This window comes from Falco rusticolus, chromosome 20 (genome assembly GCF_015220075.1).
Source record: "Falco rusticolus isolate bFalRus1 chromosome 20, bFalRus1.pri, whole genome shotgun sequence".
Classification (NCBI taxonomy): domain Eukaryota; kingdom Metazoa; phylum Chordata; class Aves; order Falconiformes; family Falconidae; genus Falco; species Falco rusticolus.
This window is the reverse complement of record NC_051206.1, coordinates 1,499,496-1,518,948: the sequence shown is the minus strand read 5'-3', so window position 1 is coordinate 1,518,948 and position 19,453 is coordinate 1,499,496. Positions and strand designations below refer to the sequence as shown.

Here is a 19,453-nt window from a genome sequence, read left to right as displayed (position 1 = left end):
TCTTTCTTTCATCCCAGCCCAAACGGAGAAGCTTGGTCCTTCCGTCGCTTTTCCTGCAGTCCGGCTGTCACGCCGTGACGCTGCGGTGACGCCGCTGGAGATGGGGATTTCTTCCCTGATGTGGATGTAAACGGGAACATGCCGGGGGGGACGGTCTCGTTCCTGGTGCCCCTTTGGCTTCGGAGAGCTGGAGGAGTTTCTTTCTGGGTTTAACTGAGGCAGAAGCCATCCCTTCCCGGCCTTGTGCCACCCTGTGCCAGGGGACACCCTGCCGCTCCCCGGCTTGTGCGCCGCCACCGCTCCCTGCCTCAGTTTCCCTGCCCGCGCAGAGGGAGATGGGCTCGAGCATCCTTGGTCCGTGCTGCTCTGAGGTGTGACTGTGGGGTGGGAAAAGCCTGGGGATGCCAGGAGATGGCACCATCCTCCCAGCTGGGGCTGCCAGCCTGGAACTGGGGTGCCCCGCTCCCCCCGCTGGGGATGTGCTGGCCTTTGGCAGGGTGGTGAGCCCTCCGAGCCGCCCCTCGGGACGGCTGCCCACGCCATGCCCTCGTGCACCCTGCTGCACCCCCTAAAATACTGGCGCACCCCATAAAAACCTCATGCACCCCCTAAAAACCGGGTGCACCCCGTAAAAACCTCATGCACCCCCTAAAATCCTGCTGCATGCCGTAAAAACCTCATGCACCCTGTAAAAACCTGCTGCACCCCCGAAAAACCTGGTGCACCCCGTAAAAAAACTCATGCACCCTGTAAAAACCTCATGCACCCCCTAAAATCCTGGTGCACCCCGTAAAAACCTCATGCACCCCGTAAAAACCTGCTGCACCCCCGAAAAACCTGCTGCACCCCGTAAAAACCTCATGCACCCCCTAAAATCCTGCTGCATGCCGTAAAAACCTCATGCACCCTGTAAAAACCTGCTGCACCCCCGAAAAAACTGGTGCACCCCGTAAAAACCTGCTGCACCCCCGAAAAACCTGGTGCACCCCGTAAAAAAACTCATGCACCCTGTAAAAACCTCATGCACCCCCTAAAATCCTGGTGCACCCCGTAAAAACCTCATGCACCCCGTAAAAACCTGCTGCACCCCCTAAAACCTGCTGCACCCCATAAAAACCTGGTGTACCCCATAAAACCTGGTGCACCCCATAAAACCTCGTCCCCCACTAAACCACCACCAGCCCTGCGCTGCTGCCCAGCTTTGCAGGGCGAGGGCAGAGCGCTCACTCTCGGCCGTGGTAGTGCCCCGTTTTGGGATCATTTGGTTCCTTTTTCGGCAAAAACAGGAATTATAAAGTGCTGGGCAGCAGCGTTTTGCTTCCTGCCCCCCACTCCGGCTGAGGGAGACAGATTTTTTTTTTTTTTTTTTTTTTTTGCCCTGCGTTCTGCTCAGCAGCCCGGCACAGAGGTGGCTGGGCAACCTGCCAGGTTGTCTTTTCTCTTCTATAAAATTTCTGGGTCTTTTACCAGTGTTTGGGGGGACAAACGTGGGAGACAAAAAGGAGAAGGGTGAAAGCTGGGGCGGGTGGACCCCGGGCTCTGGGCCACCCAGCGCGGGCAGGCGTCGGGTGGTCTTTGCTGTTCCCCAGCCCCGTTTCGGTGGCTTCTCCGTGTTGGCATCGGGCAAAAGACCCTCGCCCAGGCGGGTGGGCTCCGCCGAGCTGGGATGCGCCACGCATGGTCCCAGCATCTCTTACCTCAGTGCATCGTTGCTGCCTGGCTCAGCAGCGACTCTGGTTTTAATAGATTGGTCAGTTCTGGGTGCATCAGCAGGTGCCTGTCGGGTGCAGGGCAAACCTTCCCAAACCACCGGCCAAAGGAGCGTGTGGTCAAGTGGGAATTTTTCCCTTCTTTCCCTTTTTTTTTTTTTTTTTCATTTTTCTCCGGTTCTTTCCATACAGCTGCCGCCGTTGCCCCTGGGGTGCCCACCCTGACCTTGCTGCCACCCCCATCGCCAGCAGCGACCACCAGCGGGTTGGGAAAACCGGAGCATTTTGCCCGGACCCGACCTCCCCACCGAAGGAGCTCGCCCCCCAGCCCCGCCAGCCCTGCTGGGATGTCTCCCCAGCTTCCCCATGGATTTTTCCGCCGGGCTCGGTGCGGGGCTGGCTGGCAGCCTGCCTGGCAGCTTTACCCGGCCGTTCAAAGGCTTTTCTTGTTCTGCGCCCGGGCTCCTGGGGCGCCCCGAAGAAGGGCTCCTTTCACAGCCCGGCCTTTCCTAGACAGAAATTGTCATTTTTTGTCAAACACAGCTTCCCTTCTCCTGGCCCGCAGCCTTTCGCCCCCCTGCGCCCTGACGTCAGGCCGCCTCGGTGATGCTCTGGGCGGCATCTGATCCTCCCAGTTCTTTTCAGTGGGTTGCGACGATGGGCGAGAGGGGCAGCCACCGCGTGCTACCAAAGGAGCCCACTGGGTTTGCACCTTGTCTCAGCCCCACCTGGGACCCTCCTGGTGTCACCAGCCCACCCTGACGGTGTCACCTCCCCTGGCACTGCCACTTCTTGTCCCAATCCCACCTCGGACCCTCCTGGTGTCACCAGCCCACCCTGATGGTGTCACCTCCCCTGGCACTGCCACTTCTTGTCCCAATCCCATCTGGGACCCTCCTGGTGTCACCAGCCCACCCTGATGGTGTCACCTTCCCCTGGCACTGCCACTCCTTGTCCCAGCCCCACCTGGGACCCTCCTGGTGTCACCAGCCCACCCTGATGGTGTCACCTCCCCTGGCACTGCCACTTCTTGTCTCAATCCCACCTGGGACCCTCCTGGTGTCACCAGCCCACCCTGATGGTGTCACCTCCCCTGGCACTGCCACTTCTTGTCCCAATCCCACCTCAGACCCTCCTGGTGTCACCAGCCCACCCTGATGGTGTCACCTCCCCTGGCACTGCCACTCCTTGTCCCAGCCCCACCTGGGACCCTCCTGGTGTCACCAACAGGGCTGCCAGCCCTGGTGACCATCAGAGAGCCCTGAGGGATGCGGTGAACCTTGTTACCCAGTTTGTTGATGCAACAGGGGGATAAAAAGAGTTATTTAATTTTTTTAATTTTTTTTCTGGTTTGTAATGCTGCCTGGGCTTTCAGGGCTGCCTGTGAGGGAGGTTTGCAGCGTGGGCGTGCAAACCGTGTTGCACGCCGGAGGGACCACAGCTCAGCATCGCCAGAGAGCTGCGGGCACGCTCAGCACCGCTGCGTCCTCCGAGGGGACCGAGGGCTCCCAGCACCTTTTCTACGACAGGGAAACGATGGCGAGGAGCCAGCGCAGCCCCGGCAGGGCTGTCGGGAGGGGAAGCTGGAGCAGGCATTGCGGAGGGTGTTTTCCTTGGGGCAGCTCTTGTGAAACCAGGCAAGGCAGCGCGCCGTCACCGAGCTGAGGTGCGATGTCACAGCTCAGGAAACCGTTGCAACACAACCCCCCAAAATAGAAACCATCCCCTGAAAACTAATCCCCCTTCTCCCTGCCTGAATTCCCCTCCTTGCATCACCCACGGCTCCCGGCTCTGTTGTAACACCCGAAGGGCAGAACCGCGACAGCCGGGGCCACCGCGGGCCATGGGCTCTGTGCCGCTCCGTGCGCGCGGCCACGCCACCGCCCTCGGTGACTCTCGACTTTGCCCGCGCTGCTCCTTGCGCTCGAAATTTTCCAGGCCTGGCACGAGCCCAAGGGGCGAAGTTTGTTTTGCAACCGAGCAAAATCGGCTCAGTGTTGTCGAGCCGGAGCGGCCGCCTGAGCAAAGTGCGGCTCTGCCTGACTCGTCCCCGTCAAACGGCTGCGTCTTATCTGGGTCCCACCGCAGCTCTGCACAGGGTTGTCCCCTGGCCAGGTCCCCTTGGCCACAGGGTCCTGTCCCCACCGGGTTACACTTGCAGTGGGTCTCAGAGGTCCCTCCGTATGGGGACCGGGCAGGCTGGGCAAGCTGGCACCGCTGCTCCTTGTCCCAGCCCCACCTGGGACCCCCCTGGTGTCACCTCCCCTGGCACCGCCGCTCCTTGTCCCAGCCCCACCTGGGACCCTCCTGGTGTCACCTCCCCTGGCACCGCCGCTCCTTGTCCCAGCCCCACCTGGGACCCTCCTGGTGTCACCAGCCCACCCTAACAGTGTCACCTCCCCTGGCACCGCTGCTCCTTGTCCCAGCCCCACCTGGGACCCTCCTGGTGTCACCAGCCCACCCTAACAGTGTCACCTCCCCTGGCACCGCCGCTCCTTGTCCCAGCCCCACCTGGGACCCTCCTGGTGTCACCAGCCCACCCTAACAGTGTCACCTCCCCTGGCACCGCCGCTCCTTGTCCCAGCCCCACCTGGGACCCTCCTGGTGTCACCAGCCCACCCTGATGGTGTCACCTCCCCTGGCACTGCCACTCTTTGTCCCAGCCCCACCTGGGACCCTCCTGGTGTCACCAGCCCACCCTGATGGTGTCACCTCCCCTGGCACCGCTGCTCCTTGTCCCAGCCCCACCTGGGACCCTCCTGGTGCCACCCAGCCCACCCTGACGGTGTCACCTCACACTGGGTCTCCCCTAATGGGGTGCATGGCCCCATGGTGGTCCCAGGGGCATGGGGACACAGTGAGCCTCCCCCTGGGTGGCAGACGGGGAGGGCGAAGGCAGAACTGCCGCCGAGGGTGGTGGCACCCAGCTCTTGTCCCCCCCGTCTGTCAGTCCATCGGGAGCTGAATCCCGAGTGTTTGGGGGCGCCGCTGCGGGTGCGGAGGCAGCGTGGCGGCGCGGTGCTGAGCCTTCCCCTCCCTGGGTTTGTCTCGCTTGGGAAACGCAGGTGCGAGATGCTGCAAGATCTCGGAGGATCTCCAAGCGCTTGGGAAGATCCGATCCCTCCAGGGTCTCTCCCTCCTTCCCGGAGGAGTTACGGCAGCAGAGGACGCCTGGACCTGTTCTACCTGTGTGCCATTTCCCTGGGCAGGTCCGGATTCCTGCCGTTCCTGCCGGGCTGAGTCACGCGTGTCTCCTGCGGGCTCCAGCACCGTCCCCACAGCTCCCAACCCCTGCGATCCTTCACCTCCATCTCCGCTTCCGAAGGTGGCGGCTGAGTCATTCCCATGGGAGTGGGAGGGTTGCCTATCGCGGCCGGGCGCTCTCAGCCCCCGCGGGGGGACACACACACACAACCCTTTGCTTTCCCACGTTCCCGGGGGATCTTTCCCCGGCGCTTGCGGGGGCTCCGGCGGTGCCGATGCTTTGCCAAAGCTCCCGGTTCGGCTGGCGCTGGATGCCCGGGAGGTCGCTGCGTGGGGACACGGGGCCGCGGGTGCTGAGTCAGCGCTGGCGGCGCGGGGTGCTGAGCCTGCCAGGCAGGCACAATGCACACGGCAGATAAACAAGCAGAACAAGGGCAAATACATCAAGCTGGGGCATGTGCCGCACATTGTGACCTGCCGCTGCGCCCGCTGCGGCGGCCGGATTAATGGCCCGAGACTGAGCGCCTCTGTTCAGCCGCCGGCTGCGATCCCGACGGGATCGGCTGCTTTCTCCCAGCCGTGCGCTGGCTTCCCACCGCAGCTCTGCACAGGGTTGTCCCCTGGCCAGGTCCCCTTGGCCGCAGGGTCCTGTCACCATGGGGTTACACTTGCAGTGGGTCTCAGAGGTTCCTCCGTATGGGGACCGGGCAGGCTGGCACTGCTGCTCCTTGTCCCAGCCCCACCTGGGACCCTCCTGGTGTCACCAGCCCACCCTGATGGTGTCACCTCCCCTGGCACTGCCGCTCCTTGTCCCAGCCCCACCTCGGACCCTCCTGGTGTCACCAGCCCACCCTGATGGTGTCACCTCCCCTGGCACTGCTGCTCCTTGTCCCAGCCCCACCTGGGACCCTCCTGGTGTCACCAGCCCACGCTGATGGTGTCACCTCCCCTGGCACTGCCACTCCTTGTCCCAGCCCCACCTCGGACCCTCCTGGTGTCACCAGCCCACCCTGATGGTGTCACCTCCCCTGGCACTGCCACTTCTTGTCCCAGCCCCACCTGGGACCCTCCTGGTGTCACCAGCCCACCCTGATGGTGTCACCTCCCCTGGCACTGCCACTCCTTGTCCCAGCCCCACCTGGGACGCTCCTGGTGTCACCAGCCCACCCCGATGGTGTCACCTCCCCTGGCACTGCCACTCCTTGTCCCAGCCCCACCTGGGACCCCCCTGGTGTCACCAGCCCACCCTGATGGTGTCACCTCCCCTGGCTTCGTGGCAACTTGTCCCAGCCCCACCTGGGACTCCCCTGGTGTCACCAGCCCACCCCGATGGTGTCACCTCCCCTGGCACTGCCACTCCTTGTCCCAGCCCCACCTGGGACCCTCCTGGTGTCACCAGCCCACCCTGATGGTGTCACCTTCCCCTGGCACTGCCACTCCTTGTCCCAATCCCACCTCGGACCCTCCTGGTGTCACCAGCCCACCCTGATGGTGTCACCTTCCCCTGGCACTGCCACTCCTTGTCCCAATCCCACCTCGGACCCTCCTGGTGTCACCAGCCCACCCTGATGGTGTCACCTCCCCTGGCTGGTGGCACCTCCGTTTGCCCCACTCCGATGGCTCCGGAGAACGGAAGGGCACGGCGAGGCTCCCGGAGCGGGAATACCTTCCCTAGGGAATTTTTCCTGAGGTACCTCAGACATCTCGCCTGGTGGGTCCCCAAGGTCACCCCGAGCATCCCACCCCCTTCCCCCCGCATCCCGCAGCCCCCTGGGGGGCTGCTCCCCCGAAAGCCCCCTGCATCCCACCCCACCGCTGCAAAGCCCCGGAGGGAAGCTGGAGGAGGGGGAAAATCCGCGCCTGGCCTCGGGATGTCTGAGGGCACGGCCAGACGTGCAGCCACTCGAGTGCTCCGCGGGCAGCGGGCGGCCGCGGCTCAATGCCCCCTGTGTCCAGCACGAGGACCTGTGGCTTCTGGTGACCGCAGTCACTTGCCCAGCTTGGCCAAACCCCACGGTGGCCAAAACACCTGACGCAGGGACCTGGCACCCACCGCCGGCATCGGCCCCTCTGCCCCCCCGGGAGGGTTCCTGCTGCCTCTGGCCACGCTGGGGTCCCCTCCCCCAGCTGGATAAAGATAAAAATATATATAGAATAGATTCTTGGGCTACCCAGCCCGCTATTGACATTAGCCCCAGAGGTGCCAGCCGCGGTGCCGCGGCCAACAAAGCCCTTTTTAGTGGCCAGGCTTGAGCCGGGGGAGCCCGTGGGTCAGAAATCCTTTATTTATAGAGGCGTTCTGCAAAGAAAAGGTGTAAACAGAAGTGGGGGAGCTAAAGAAAATGTCTGGGAAGGAACAAAACCCCAAGGAGTTATTTAGGAAAAGGGGGGGGGGGGGGGGGGGGAGAAAGAAAAGAGAAAAAAAAAAAAAACCTCGAATAAAATGTACATTCACGGGGGAAAAGCCCGTCTATGAAAGAGCCTTTTAAGCTGGCAGAAAAACAGAACCGGTGCTGCAAGATAAAGCCAGGAAAAAAAAAATAAATCCAATAAGGCCCCGTTTTAGAGGGCAGGAGGGGACGTTGGAGGCGCTTTTCCCTGGATCCCCCCCTGGATGGGTCGAAGCCCCCCACCCAGGGTCCAAATCCAGGCTGGGGGAGCCCCGGGATGCTGCCAGGTCCAGCATCCCCGAGTTCACGCGTCCCGGCGCCGGGATGCTGGGACCTGGCAGCATCCAGCGGTTGCTGCCTGCCCCTGGGCATAATATTTAATTTATCCCAAGCACATACATTAAGAAAATAAACGGGGGGGGGGGTGGGGTATGGGGGACGACGGGACACGACCAAGCCCCCCTCCCCACAGTTGCCACAGCCTGATTGATTTTGGTGTTCAACAGAGAAGCCAAAAACATCCCGGCGGCTACAACTGGGGTTTGTGTGAGCCATCGGGGAGGAGGCGGGGGGGGGCCGAGGGCGATGTTTTCCCTTTCCCTAATTTTTCATGTTCACCATCCAAAATAAACAGGCGGCCGGAGGCTTTTTTGCCGGACACCAGCACACAGCCCCCTTGTTACACGCCACGGCGGGGCGGGATATCAGTGGGGCTTCGGCGGTTGGGGGTTTGGGTTTGTTGGGGGGGTTGGGTGGTTTTTTTTTTTATTTTCCTTTTTTTTTTTTTTTTTCACCGCCACGTCCAAGTATTTTAAGTGGAGATTAAAGGAATCTCTGTGGCGAGCGGGACGAGCGGGTAAAGCATCCTCGGCGCGTGATGGCTGCGGATGGTGGCAGCGCCGGCGACGTTCGCGATGCATCCATCCATCACGGGGGCTGGGGTCACCCCCTCGCACCAGTGGGGCACGGAGGGTGCTGGGCGGCGGGGGGTGGCCTCAAGCACCTGCAGCAAGGTTTTCCCTAAATTCATCCCTTTCCCAGGGTGGGATCCAGTTCACCCCCAAATTCATCCGTTTGTCAGGGTGGGATTCAGTTCCCCCACCGCTAAATTAATCCGTTTCCCAAGGTGGGATTCAGTTTGCCCCCAGATTAATCCCTTTGCCAGGGTGGGATTCAGTTCGCCCCCAGCCCGGCTGTGCCGTGGTGCTGAGCGTGGCAGGATCTGGCCCGGCCTCACTTGGCTTGGCTGGGGAGGAATAACCCCTTTAATCGCCAAACGGAGAATAAGCCGCGGACAAAGAGCGATTGGAAAAGGGAGGAAATAACCCCCCTCCCCCCGCCGAGCTGCGGGGCGCACCTTGCCAGCAGCGGGGCCGGACAATTCACTAATTGTTTTTGTGGTTTTATAACAGCAGGAAAAGCACGAAACCCTCGAGCGGCGCTGGGAGGGCGGCTGCAGCGGCGCTGGGCGATGCTCGGCCCGTGCTTCCGAAACAGCGCCCGGCTGGCGAGCAGCCGGAGGGTGCTGGTGGGTGCTGGGGATGCTGGTGGGTGCCAATGGTACCTAATGGGTGCTGGTGGGTACTAATGGGTGCCAGGGATGATGGTGGGTGCCACTGGGTGCCGGTGGGTGCTGGTGGGTGCCAAGGATGCTGGTGGGTGCCACTGGGTGCTGGGGATGCTGGTGGGTGCTGGGGATGCCGTTTGGTGCGGGGGATGCTGGTGGGTGCTGGGGATGCTGGTGTGTGCCAAGGGTGCCTAATGGGTGCTGGTGGGTGCCAAGGGTACCAATGGGTGCTGAGGATGCTGGTGGGTGCTGGGGATGCTGGTGGGTGCCAATGGGTACTGGGATGCCGGTGGGTGCCAGGGATGCTGGTGGGTGCCAATGGGTACCGGGATGCCGGTGGGTGCTGGGGCTGCCGGTGGGTGCCAGTGGGTACCGGGATGCCGGTGGGTGCCGGGGCTGCCGGTGGGTGCCAATGGGTACCGGGATGCCGGTGGGTGCCGGGGCTGCCGGTGGGTAGCAATGGGTACTGGGATGCCGGTGGGTGCCGGGGCTGCCGGTGGGTGCCAATGGGTACCGGGATGCCGGTGGGTGCCGGGGCTGCCGGTGGGTGCCAATGGGTACCGGGATGCCGGTGGGTGCCGGGGCTGCCGGTGGGTGCCAATGGGTACCGGGATGCCGGTGGGTGCCGGGGCTGCCGGTGGGTAGCAATGGGTACCGGGATGCCGGTGGGTGCCGGGGCTGCCGGTGGGTGCCAATGGGTACCAGGATGCCGGTGGGTGCCGGGGCTGCCTGCACGCAGCCATCCCAAGGCCTGCGGGCAAAGCGCACCAGGCGGTGACCTCGTCCGGGTTTCTTTGACCACATCCAAGATACCCCCTGCGGGATGGCTCCTGCTCCTCAAGGCAGCTGGGTACCAATAAAAAAAGAAAAGGAAAAGACCAATAAAGCGGGTTTTTTTCCTTTCTCTCCGCCCCGTTACCCCGTGCGCCACGCGGCCCCGCAGCCAGGCTGTTGCCCCCTGGTAGCGTCGCGCTGCCCCGGTTGAGCATCCCCGCTCCGGGTGGGAAGAGCCACCCTCGGGTGAGCTCCCGGCTGGTTTTCTGGGTACCCGCGAGCATCCCCTCCCGCTGCGAAGGAGGAAACTTATTTATAAATAAATATCCCGGTTATCGGCCCGCAGCGGGGGTTGGAGGCAAGAACCGAGGGGACGCCCCCGCCCTGCCCGTGCCGGGGTTGCCGGCTCTTGGCGTGGCTGGGGTGCGGGCGAGTAGCCACGGCGGGGGGGTTGGTGGCCCTTTGCGGGAGGGTGGGAGCCCTGCCTGGCACCGTGGCCACCCCGCGCTGGATCCACTTGGGGGGTGCCGGGTTGGGGTGCTGGGGCTGAGCCCTGACGGGTGGGAGCACCCTGGGGGGCTGCGCAGCCCCCCATAGCCCCACGCTCCGGCGTGGGGTGTCCGGATGGTTCCTGTGCCGGAATGTTGGGGCTTTTGGGGGTGAAATTCCAGGGCTGGGGATGGGATGGGCAGCGATGGGAACAACCGGCTCCTTCAAAGAGCCGCTTTCATGTGCTGGGGGAGATGGTATCACCTGGGAACGCTCCAGCTCCCACCGCAGGGCTGGGAGCAGCTCCCCGGAGATGCTGCCTGAGCACCCCCACTGCGACGGGGGGGAGGGGTTGGGGGGTGTCCCTGCACCGGGGGTGGGGGGTCCCACAGGCCCCCTGCACCCCGGGAGGCTTCAGCATGGTCATCCCGTGGGGGGATGCTCCGAAGGCCGCCGGGATGGCGGGTGGATGTGGGCCATGCCCGGCCTTTCGGAGCCCGTGGGAATGCGCAGCCCCCTCCCCCCCCATCGCCCCGGACCCCCCCCCACACAGTGTCCCCCACCCCGGAGGAAACGGGGGGGTCGGCCCTGGTGGTTTGAGGGCGGGGGGGCGGGGAGCCGCAGGGGGGGAGGGGCGTAGGGGCCCTGTGAAGGAATGAGGTTGGGGTCTGCGAGGTGATGGGGGTGTGGGGGCGCAGGGGGGGTCCCCGCTCCTGCCTTCCTCCCAGCCCCCACCCCCCGCTGGCTGAGAGCTGGGGAGGGGGCCGTGGGGTGGGTGCACTGAGGGGGTGCCTGGGAGCCGTGACTCGCCCCACAGGTGTCACCCCACTCGGCACTCGCGCTGGTGACACGGGGTGACACCCCCCACCCCCCCCCCCAAATGTCAGCTCGTGGAGGGGGGACACACACGAAGAGCCGGGTGGGACCCGCTCCCCGGGTCGGGGGGTGGGCAGTGACCCAGCCCCCACCCCACAGCACAGGGGGGATGCCCGGGAAGGTGGGCGGTGGGGCTGGTCGGGGGGCACAGCCCAGCCCCACAGTGTGGGGGGACCCCGGGGGCCGGTCGGGGGGCACAGCCCCAGCCCCACAGCACAGGGGGATCCTGCACCACCTGGGGGGCAGCACCCCAGCCCCACAGCACCCCAGCCCCACAGCACCCCAGCCCCACAGCACCCCAGCCCCGCAGCATCCCAGCCCCGCAGCATCCCAGCCCCACAGCACCCCAGCCCCGCAGCATCCCAGCCCCGCAGCACCCCAGCCCCGCAGCATCCCACCCCACAGCACCCCAGCCCCACAGCATCCCACCCCACAGCACCCCAGCCCCACAGCACCCCAGCCCCGCAGCATCCCAGCCCCACAGCACCCCAGCCCCACAGCATCCCACCCCGCAGCATCCCAGCCCCACAGCATCCCAGCCCCGCAGCATCCCAGCCCCAGAGCACCCCAGCCCCACAGCACCCCAGCCCCGCAGCATCCCAGCCCCAGAGCACCCCAGCCCCACAGCATCCCACCCCGCAGCATCCCAGCCCCACAGCACCCCAGCCCCACAGCACCCCAGCCCCGCAGCATCCCAGCCCCACAGCATCCCACCCCGCAGCACCCCAGCCCCACAGCATCCCAGCCCCACAGCACCCCAGCCCCACAGCATCCCAGCCCCGCAGCATCCCAGCCCCACAGCACAGGGGGACCCGGGTCCACTTGGGGGACCCCGGTAGCGCTTGGGGGGGCAGCACCCCAGCCCCACCGCACAGGGGGACCCCGCCCCACCGGGTTGGGGGTCAAGGCAGCACCCCAGCCCCACAGCACCCCGGGACCCCGGGACCCGTCCCCACCGGGGGGGGCGCAGCGCAGCCCCCCAGCCCCGCCGCACACCCGTACCCCGCCCCACCGGGGGGGGCAGCGCAGCCCCCGCCCCCCGCGCTGCGGAGCCCCCGCGAGCAGCCGGGGGGGGGCAGCACCCCGGGCCCGGCCGCGGGGGCGGGGGGGCGGGGGGGGGCGGTGCTGGCCCCGCCCCGGGGCCGCGGTGGCGGGCGGCCCGTCCGCGCCCATTTCCGCCGGCGCGGAGCCCGGCCCCGCTCCAGCCCACCGCCAGCATGCCGGGCCAGGCGGCGGCCGCGCTGGCCGTGGGTAGGTGCGGGGGGTTGGGGCGGGGGGGGACCCCCGGCGCCGCGGGGCAAACAGCGCCGCATCCCCCGGCGGGGCTGGGGAAGGGGTGGCGGGGGGGGGCTGCGCCTTGCGGGGAGGGGGGGGTGTCTCCCCGCGGGGGGGGTGGGCTGCGCCCCGCTGGCTCCTCGCCCCTTCCCCCCCCCGCAACACTTCGCTTGGCTGCAAGTTCGCCGCTTCCAGGGCTCCTCGCCTGCGGGAACGCCCCCCCCCCCCCAACCGTCGGGACTAACCCCCCCCCCCCCCCGGTTAGTTTTGTGTTGAGTTAATTAACCGCAGGGGTCGTAATGAAGAGGAAGGGGACGCTCATCATGGGCTGCTTTAGCTGCGGGGGGGGGCTGGTCCCGGCGATGCTCAGCGCGGGATGGGGGGGGGGGGGCTCGGGGGTGCCCCCCGTGCCCCGGGGGATGCTCGGTACCCGGCCCCGGGCAGGCGGTGCCGGGGGTGGGCAGCATCGGTCGGATTTTCCCTGCCATCCCAAAGGAAAGCGGCGTGTTCTGGGGGGCGGGGGGGCCGTGGCAGCGCCAGCCCCGGGGCGGGGGGCTCTTTGCAGCACTTGGGGTGGAGCCCCCACCCCTCCACCCCCCCCAGCCTTGGCCTGGGGACGGTCCCCGATCCGCCTCTCCGGCGCGTCCCGGCCGAGCATCCCTCGCCAGGCTGTGGGACCTGCATCCCACCGGCCCGCACGGGGACACCCCGGTCCCCTCTCGCTGCTCCTTGGTGGCTCCGGGCCCCACCGGCCCCGGGGGGCGCCCACTCGGGGGGGGGCTGAGCCCTGGGTATCCCACCCGGCCGGGCACCCCTTCGCTCCCCATCCAGGAGCGATGGCTCATCCCGGGTGAGGATCCCTCGCCAGTAGCTGCATCCCACCGCATCCCACTGGCCCAGACTGGGACACCCCGGTCCCCTCTCGCTGCTCCTTGGTGGCTCTGGACCCCACCGGCCGGGTGGGATACCCAGGGCTCAGCCCCCCTGGGTGGGCGCCCCCCACTCCCCACCCGGGAGCGATGGCAGATCCCAGTGTCCCGGGCCAGGATCCCTGTACCATCCGCATCGGACCCGAAGGTTGGAGCGTGGGGTTAAAATCCCGGGGGAAAGGGGGCGGCACGATGCCCACGAGGGGAAAATCCCAGCCTGGATTAGGAGAGAAAACTCGGGGCAGGGAACAAACCCCAGCGATAACCGGGAGCCGATAACCGGGAATTCCTGGGAGCGAGGGGAGCTGAGCCCTTGGCTGCTGGTGGCGGAGAAGCGGAGGCTGCTAATTAATTAATGTCGTGTTGGGATGGAGTGAAGCTCGTGTTTGTCCCTCGGAAAGGCTGAGGGGTCCCTCGGGCAGCTGCCAGGAGTCTGGGGGGCTTTGCTGGCTGGGGGCGATGCCAAGGAGCCCTTCCCGCAGGATGGGGATGGGGGTGGGGGGCGGCAGCCTGGCTGAGTGCCAGCTTTGGGATAAAACCACAGGAATTGAACTTTTTGGGTCTGGGGAGAGAAGAAGCCGAGCGTAGCGCTGGGCTGGGGTTGCCAAAAATGAAGCTGGGGGGGGCTGGTGGGCGCAGCCCCCCTGCTGGGGGTCCCAGGTTGGCTGGGCAAACACAGGGGCACGGATGCTCCGGGTGTCTGTCCGGTGCCCAGCGTTCCCCCACCAGCTCTGGGGGAGCCCCCAGCCCACACCAGCGATGTACGAGCATCACTGAGGTGAGGGTGGGGGGTGAGGGGGTGGCACGGGCGAGCCGGGCTCCTGCGGTCCCAGCGGCTGGGAGGGGGACAGAGAAATGGGGAAAAGGCACCGCGGGGTCCTGGCAGGAGGGTGGCCAAGCCGGAATGCCGGGGGGGGGGGGGGGGGGGGGGGGCGGTACGACCACCCCGTGGCACAGGGATGAGCCACTTCCCAAACACTGCGCGTTCTCCTCGGCGTGCAGAGGCGCGAGGGGCGGCACAGGTGGGGCGAGCGAAGCATCTTCCAGCACCGAGCTGCTGGCGGCAGCAAAAAAAACCCAAACCCACCCAAAAAAAACCCAAAAATATGGGAGGAGATGGGACACCTCGGATTAAATTTCCACAGGAGGAAAAACCCCGGGGTCTGCGGTGGTGGGTGTTGATGGGGTGAAGCTGCTGTGATAACCAAAGCAGCAGGATGGTGCTGGGTGCTGGTCTCTCACCCATCTGCGGTTTAATTAAACCCGTGGAGGAAATTGGGTCAAAATCAGCGGAGGGGCCGCTGGCCTTGTCTGGCTTCGCACCCCAGGGTCGTGCTGCTGGGGGGGGGTCCCCGATCGGTCCCCTCCATCTGTTCAAAGGGGCAGCTTGGAGGGGGGGGAGGTGTTATAAGCCTGCCTGGTCCTGCAGCCCCGTGTGCTCGGGGTTGCTTGGGGGGGGGTCCTGCCTGCACGGGGGTCCTGCCTACACGGAGCATTTGGCCCCGGGGAGCCCCGCTGGTGCTGCGGGGGGGCAACCTGTGCGTCCCTGGGGGGCAGCGGCGGGGGCAGCAGGGCAGGGGGCTGGCAGGGCAATTGCAACAGCTGAGCTTGCATGGGGGCCAGATCCTGCCCCGCCACGAGGGTGAGCCCAGGGGTGCTGCGGTGCGGTGCAGGGGATGCTGAGCCTGCAGGTAAGGGGCTGGTCTCAGGCTCCATCCAGCCTTTAAAACACCCCGGCAAACACCGTTGCGTTCCCCCCCTTTTTTTTTTTTTTTTTTTTTTTTTTTAAAAAAAAAAAAAGAGAAATCATAAATCTTTGCGGCATTTTGGGTAAGGCTCCCCCCAACCAGCCCTCCCGGCTCAGGGGGCACGGTGCGGCTGACCCCCGTCTCTCTGGCCTCCCCGCAGGTGTGCTGCTCGCCGCGTGCCACGCGCTGGAGAACACCACAGCAGCCCGCAGCGGTGAGTTTGGCACCGGAGCAGATCCGGACACGATCCCGGGGGGGGGGGGGGGGGGGGGGGAGCGGTTTATGGAGGGGGCTGCATCACCAACCCACCCGGGAACTGGGCCAAAGCATCCTCGTCCCAAGCGTGATGGATGCTCCGGCATCCCATCCTCCTTTCCAACAGGATAACGGGTCCCCAGGTGGGATCCCGACCCCGCGGTGCGTTCTCCCCGCGGGAAATCCGGGAAGCGGGGCTCCGCGGTGGGTATTTCTCATGCCCCTTGTTTTGGGGAAGAGGGGGGCCGAATCCTGGCGCACAGCTGCTCGGCGCGGGGGTCCCGTTAACCGTGCTGCGGCTCCCGCCGGAAAGCTGCCGGTGCCTGCCGCCGGCCGAGCTGGTGGCTCCCGATAAATCGCCTCATTCATCAAACCAGCACAATGGGCTGAGCCCTTCGCGTCCCCCTGCCCGGCACGGCGCGGGGGGCTTTGGCATGGGGGGCTTTGCCATCGGTCGGGATGCGCCGGCTGTGGGAAGGGCTGTTTGCCGGCAGGAATGGGGGGGAAAAAAAACCCCAAAACCTCCTTTTGGGGGTGGAAAATGGGATGTTTCAACAGGATCGGTTGGGAAACGGGGCTCCCGCAGTGCCGGGGGGGCTTCGGAGCGGAGCCCCGCGGTGGCACCGCTGAGGATGCTCGCAGCCCCGTTCCCGCTGGATGCATGCCTTGGGGGGGGCGGGGCGGGGGCTGGAGGCAAGGGGGGGCTCCAAGAGGCGCAGTGCCAGCTGGGGACACCCCAGGGATGGGGACGGGGTCCGTGGGGGCTGCGGGAGGATGCGGTGGCTGCAATGTGGCCGGCAGCTGCGAGCGCACCAAGGCTTAATGCAAGCCAGGACGCCCCGGGAGCGAGGGGGGTGGGGGGGCGCAGAGCAGGGGCACGGCTGTGCTGGGGGGCTCAGAGCCCCCCGGGGGGGGGGACGGACACTGGCAGCAGGGATGTGCAAAGCCGCGTTTGGGGCTTGGCTTTGCGGTTTCAAACCCTAAAAAAGGGTTATTTTGGTAGGGGTATTCCAGCCAGGGGCCAGCCCCGGGGAGGGGGGCGTCGGGATTTTCCTGGCTGCGCCCCGGTGGGATTTGGGTGGTGGCAGGATGCGTGCCGCCAAGCCCAGATCCCGGCTCCTGGCTCCCTGAGGATGCTGCCACCAGCTCCCGCATCCCCAAACCCAACCCTGCCTCTCTTCCCCCCCCGCCCCGCCACCCGGGATGGGGACGTGGGGCCACCGCTCCGGCACATCCCTGCTCCCGCTCCATCTTTCCTCGCTTCGCCTCCCCGAGGACCCGGAAGCATTCAGCAGACGTGGGTTTAATTACCCCCGCGTGCCATAAATTGACGGCAACAGGAACTTGAGGTGGCTTTGAAACGACAGCGATCGGATGTGCTCAATGCCCGGGCTAATCCGAAAGCAGGATATTTGTTTTCCGTCTCGGCTGCGGAGGATAATTTAAACCAGCGCGGGATGTAATGGGAAACAGCATCCCCGGCAAAGCCAGCAGGCCGAGGCTGCCGCCGGCTCCGCCGTCATTTCACTCCTTTTTCCTCCATTTTAAGCTTTAAGCTCTTTAGGAAATTCCTTTAGTGCCGGCGAGGTTGTGGTTGTAAAGTAGGACCCATCTGGGCGCCTCCGGGTGGTCCTGGCCGGGATGCGGGCGCTGGACCACCTCCCGCGCGGCAGCCCCGCCGTAAGTGCCTGCAAGAGCTACCGAGCCGCCGGCCAACAAAATAAATTAAAAAAATATATTTTTTTTTCCTCTTTTCACCGCCAGCTCCGGGCCCGCCGGTGGCAGCCGCGGTCAGGTCCCACTTCAACGACTGCCCCGACTCCCACCGGCAGTTCTGCTTCCACGGCACCTGCCGGTTCCTGGTGCAGGAGGACAAGCCGGCGTGCGTGTAAGTGCCGGCAAACCCCTCCCCCGGTTCCCGGTAATTCCTCCCCGGGGAACGGGCAAACAGCGGGATGGGGGCGGCTGGGCGCTGATGCCGGTGCCGTTGCCGCCCCGGCGCAGGTGCCACTCGGGGTACGTGGGGACGCGGTGCGAGCACGCCGACCTGCTGGCCGTGGTGGCCGCCAACCAGAAGAAGCAAACCATCACCGCCTTGGTGGCGGTGGCGGTGGTGGCCTCGGCGCTGCTGGTGGCGGCGTGCGTCCTGGTGCAGTAAGTACAGGGGGCTCAGGGGACCCTCCCAGCCTGGGCAGGGGCAGGATGCGGCCCTGAGGAGGGGGCTCAGGACCCCATCACCGCCAGCCCTGACTCCCCCCCACCCCTGTCCCCGTTGCCTTGCAGCTGCTGCCGGCTGCGGAAGCGGTGCCGGTGGTGCCGGGAGCCCGGCGGTGGGCAGGAGAAGCCGGGTGGGCTCCTGAAAGGTGCCACGTCCTGCTGCCGTGCCGAGACGGGTAAGGGGGCTGGGGGGCGGCACGGGGGGGCGCCGGCCGCTGGCGCTGCCGGGGTGTAACCGCGCGCCCCCCCGTCCCCTTCCCCGCAGGGGTCTGACGCAGCGGGGGTCCCACCACCCCCACCCAGGACACCCGCGCCACCAGGGACCAGCGCCGCATCTCTCCTCTGGTTTTTGCTCTTTTCTGATTTTCCTTTTTTTTTTTTTTTTTTTTTTTTTAAATTATTTTTTCTTTATTCCCACCCCGGCAGGAGATGCGCTCAGCAGCACCATGACCGTGTGCCGGCATCACCCCGCCGCGGTGCCAAACCCCAGCCCGGCAATGCACAATTGGGATTTTGTTGTTGTTGTTGTTGTTGTTGTTTTTTCTTTTAGGTTATTTTGGGGGGGTTTGGGGTTTTATTTTTTTCTTTCCTTTTTCCCAGATTATTTTTCGGAAGCCAGAACCCCCCACCCCGGCAGGATGGGGGTTATTTTTCTATGGAGCCGGGAGCGCCGGCGAGCCCGCTGCCTCGGCGGTTGCATGGACCGTGCTCGCTTTGGGGACAGATCCGAGCTTTTTATTAATAATAAAATAAACCTTAATCCTAGAAAACCTCCTGGAGCCGGGGCTCTAACCTCCCGGCACAACATTAATCTTTTCCGTAGCCTTTATCATAACCCACCCCACTTTTCTTTTTCTTTTTCATTTGTTTTGGGGGTTTTTTTGTTTCGTTTTTGTTTTTTTTTCAAGTCATGGTTACTCTCATGTCTTCTGTATATGTTGCACTGAAAGTTAATATTTAATGTTTTAATTTATTTTGCGTGGTTAAATTAATTTTGATTTCTATAATATGTTATTGTGATCGGCTGTTCTTTTTTTTTTTTTCCCCTAATACCTGGATTATAGTTATTTAAGTGATATAAAGGACATGTTTTTTCAGAAAACTCGTCTCGAGGGGCCTTTGTTGTTGGGTTGTTGGTTTTTTTTTGGGGGGGGGGGGGGGGAGATGTTATTGGTGGCCCCCATGCCCTCTGGTGATGGGCTCAGCACCATTGCCCATTTCCAGCCCAAACACAGCCCCGATGACAGGCTCAGCACCGGTGATGGGCTCAGCACCGATCCCCATTTCCAGCCCAAATGCAGCCCCGATGCCCCGGTGATGGGCTCAGCCCAAAGGGTGAAGCGAAGCGGGCAGGAGGGAGGGAAGAAGCGGGGGGGATGGGGTTGATCCTGCTGGTGGGGAGTGGGCTTGTGGGGGTCCAGCATTGCCCCGTGCACAGGAGCTGGAAATGGGGACCCCCAGCATGGGGGTGGGGGTGGGGACGACGACACCAGCAGGGCCCAGCAGCAGCAACGTGGGGCCGAATGCTGCCGTTGTACTGGGGGGCTCAGGCCGCTCGGTTTGTGTTTCACCATTAACGGCAGCGCAGCAAGCCCCCAGGGCAGCCCCAGCAGCAGCGGGTGCTGTGCCAGGGTGCTGTGCTGTGCCCAGGTGCTGTGCGTGGGTGCTGTACTGTGCTGGGGTGCTGTGCCTGGGTGCTGGGCCGTGCCCAGGTGCTGTACACGGGTGCTGTGCTGTGCCCAGGTGCTGTGCGTGGGTGCTGTACTGTGCTGGGGTGCTGTGCCTGGGTGCTGGGCCGTGCCCAGGTGCTGTGCACGGGTGCTGTGCTGTGCCCAGGTGCTGTGCGTGGGTGCTGTACTGTGCTGGGGTGCTGTGGCTGGGTGCTGTGCCGTGCCCAGGTGCTGTGCACGGGTGCTGTGCCGCGCCTGGGTGCTGTGCTGTGCCTGGTGCCAGGGCAGGTGAATGTGCTGTGCTAAGGTGCCGTGCCCGGGTGCTGTGCCGTGCCCAGGTGCTGTGCACG

At 64.8% G+C, this 19,453-nt stretch overlaps 1 protein-coding gene across 1 annotated transcript; it reads left to right on the top strand.

Moving 5' to 3' along the window:
* Positions 1-12,156: 12,156 nt before the first annotated feature.
* TGFA (transforming growth factor alpha) lies at positions 12,157-18,513 on the top strand. The gene is made up of 6 exons (XM_037371836.1): positions 12,157-12,260; positions 15,122-15,175; positions 16,981-17,104; positions 17,221-17,370; positions 17,500-17,609; positions 17,699-18,513. Exons 1-6 carry the CDS (start codon positions 12,227-12,229, stop codon positions 17,704-17,706), a joined length of 480 nt encoding a protein of 159 aa, XP_037227733.1. The 5' UTR covers positions 12,157-12,226; the 3' UTR covers positions 17,707-18,513.
* Positions 18,514-19,453: the final 940 nt, after the last annotated feature.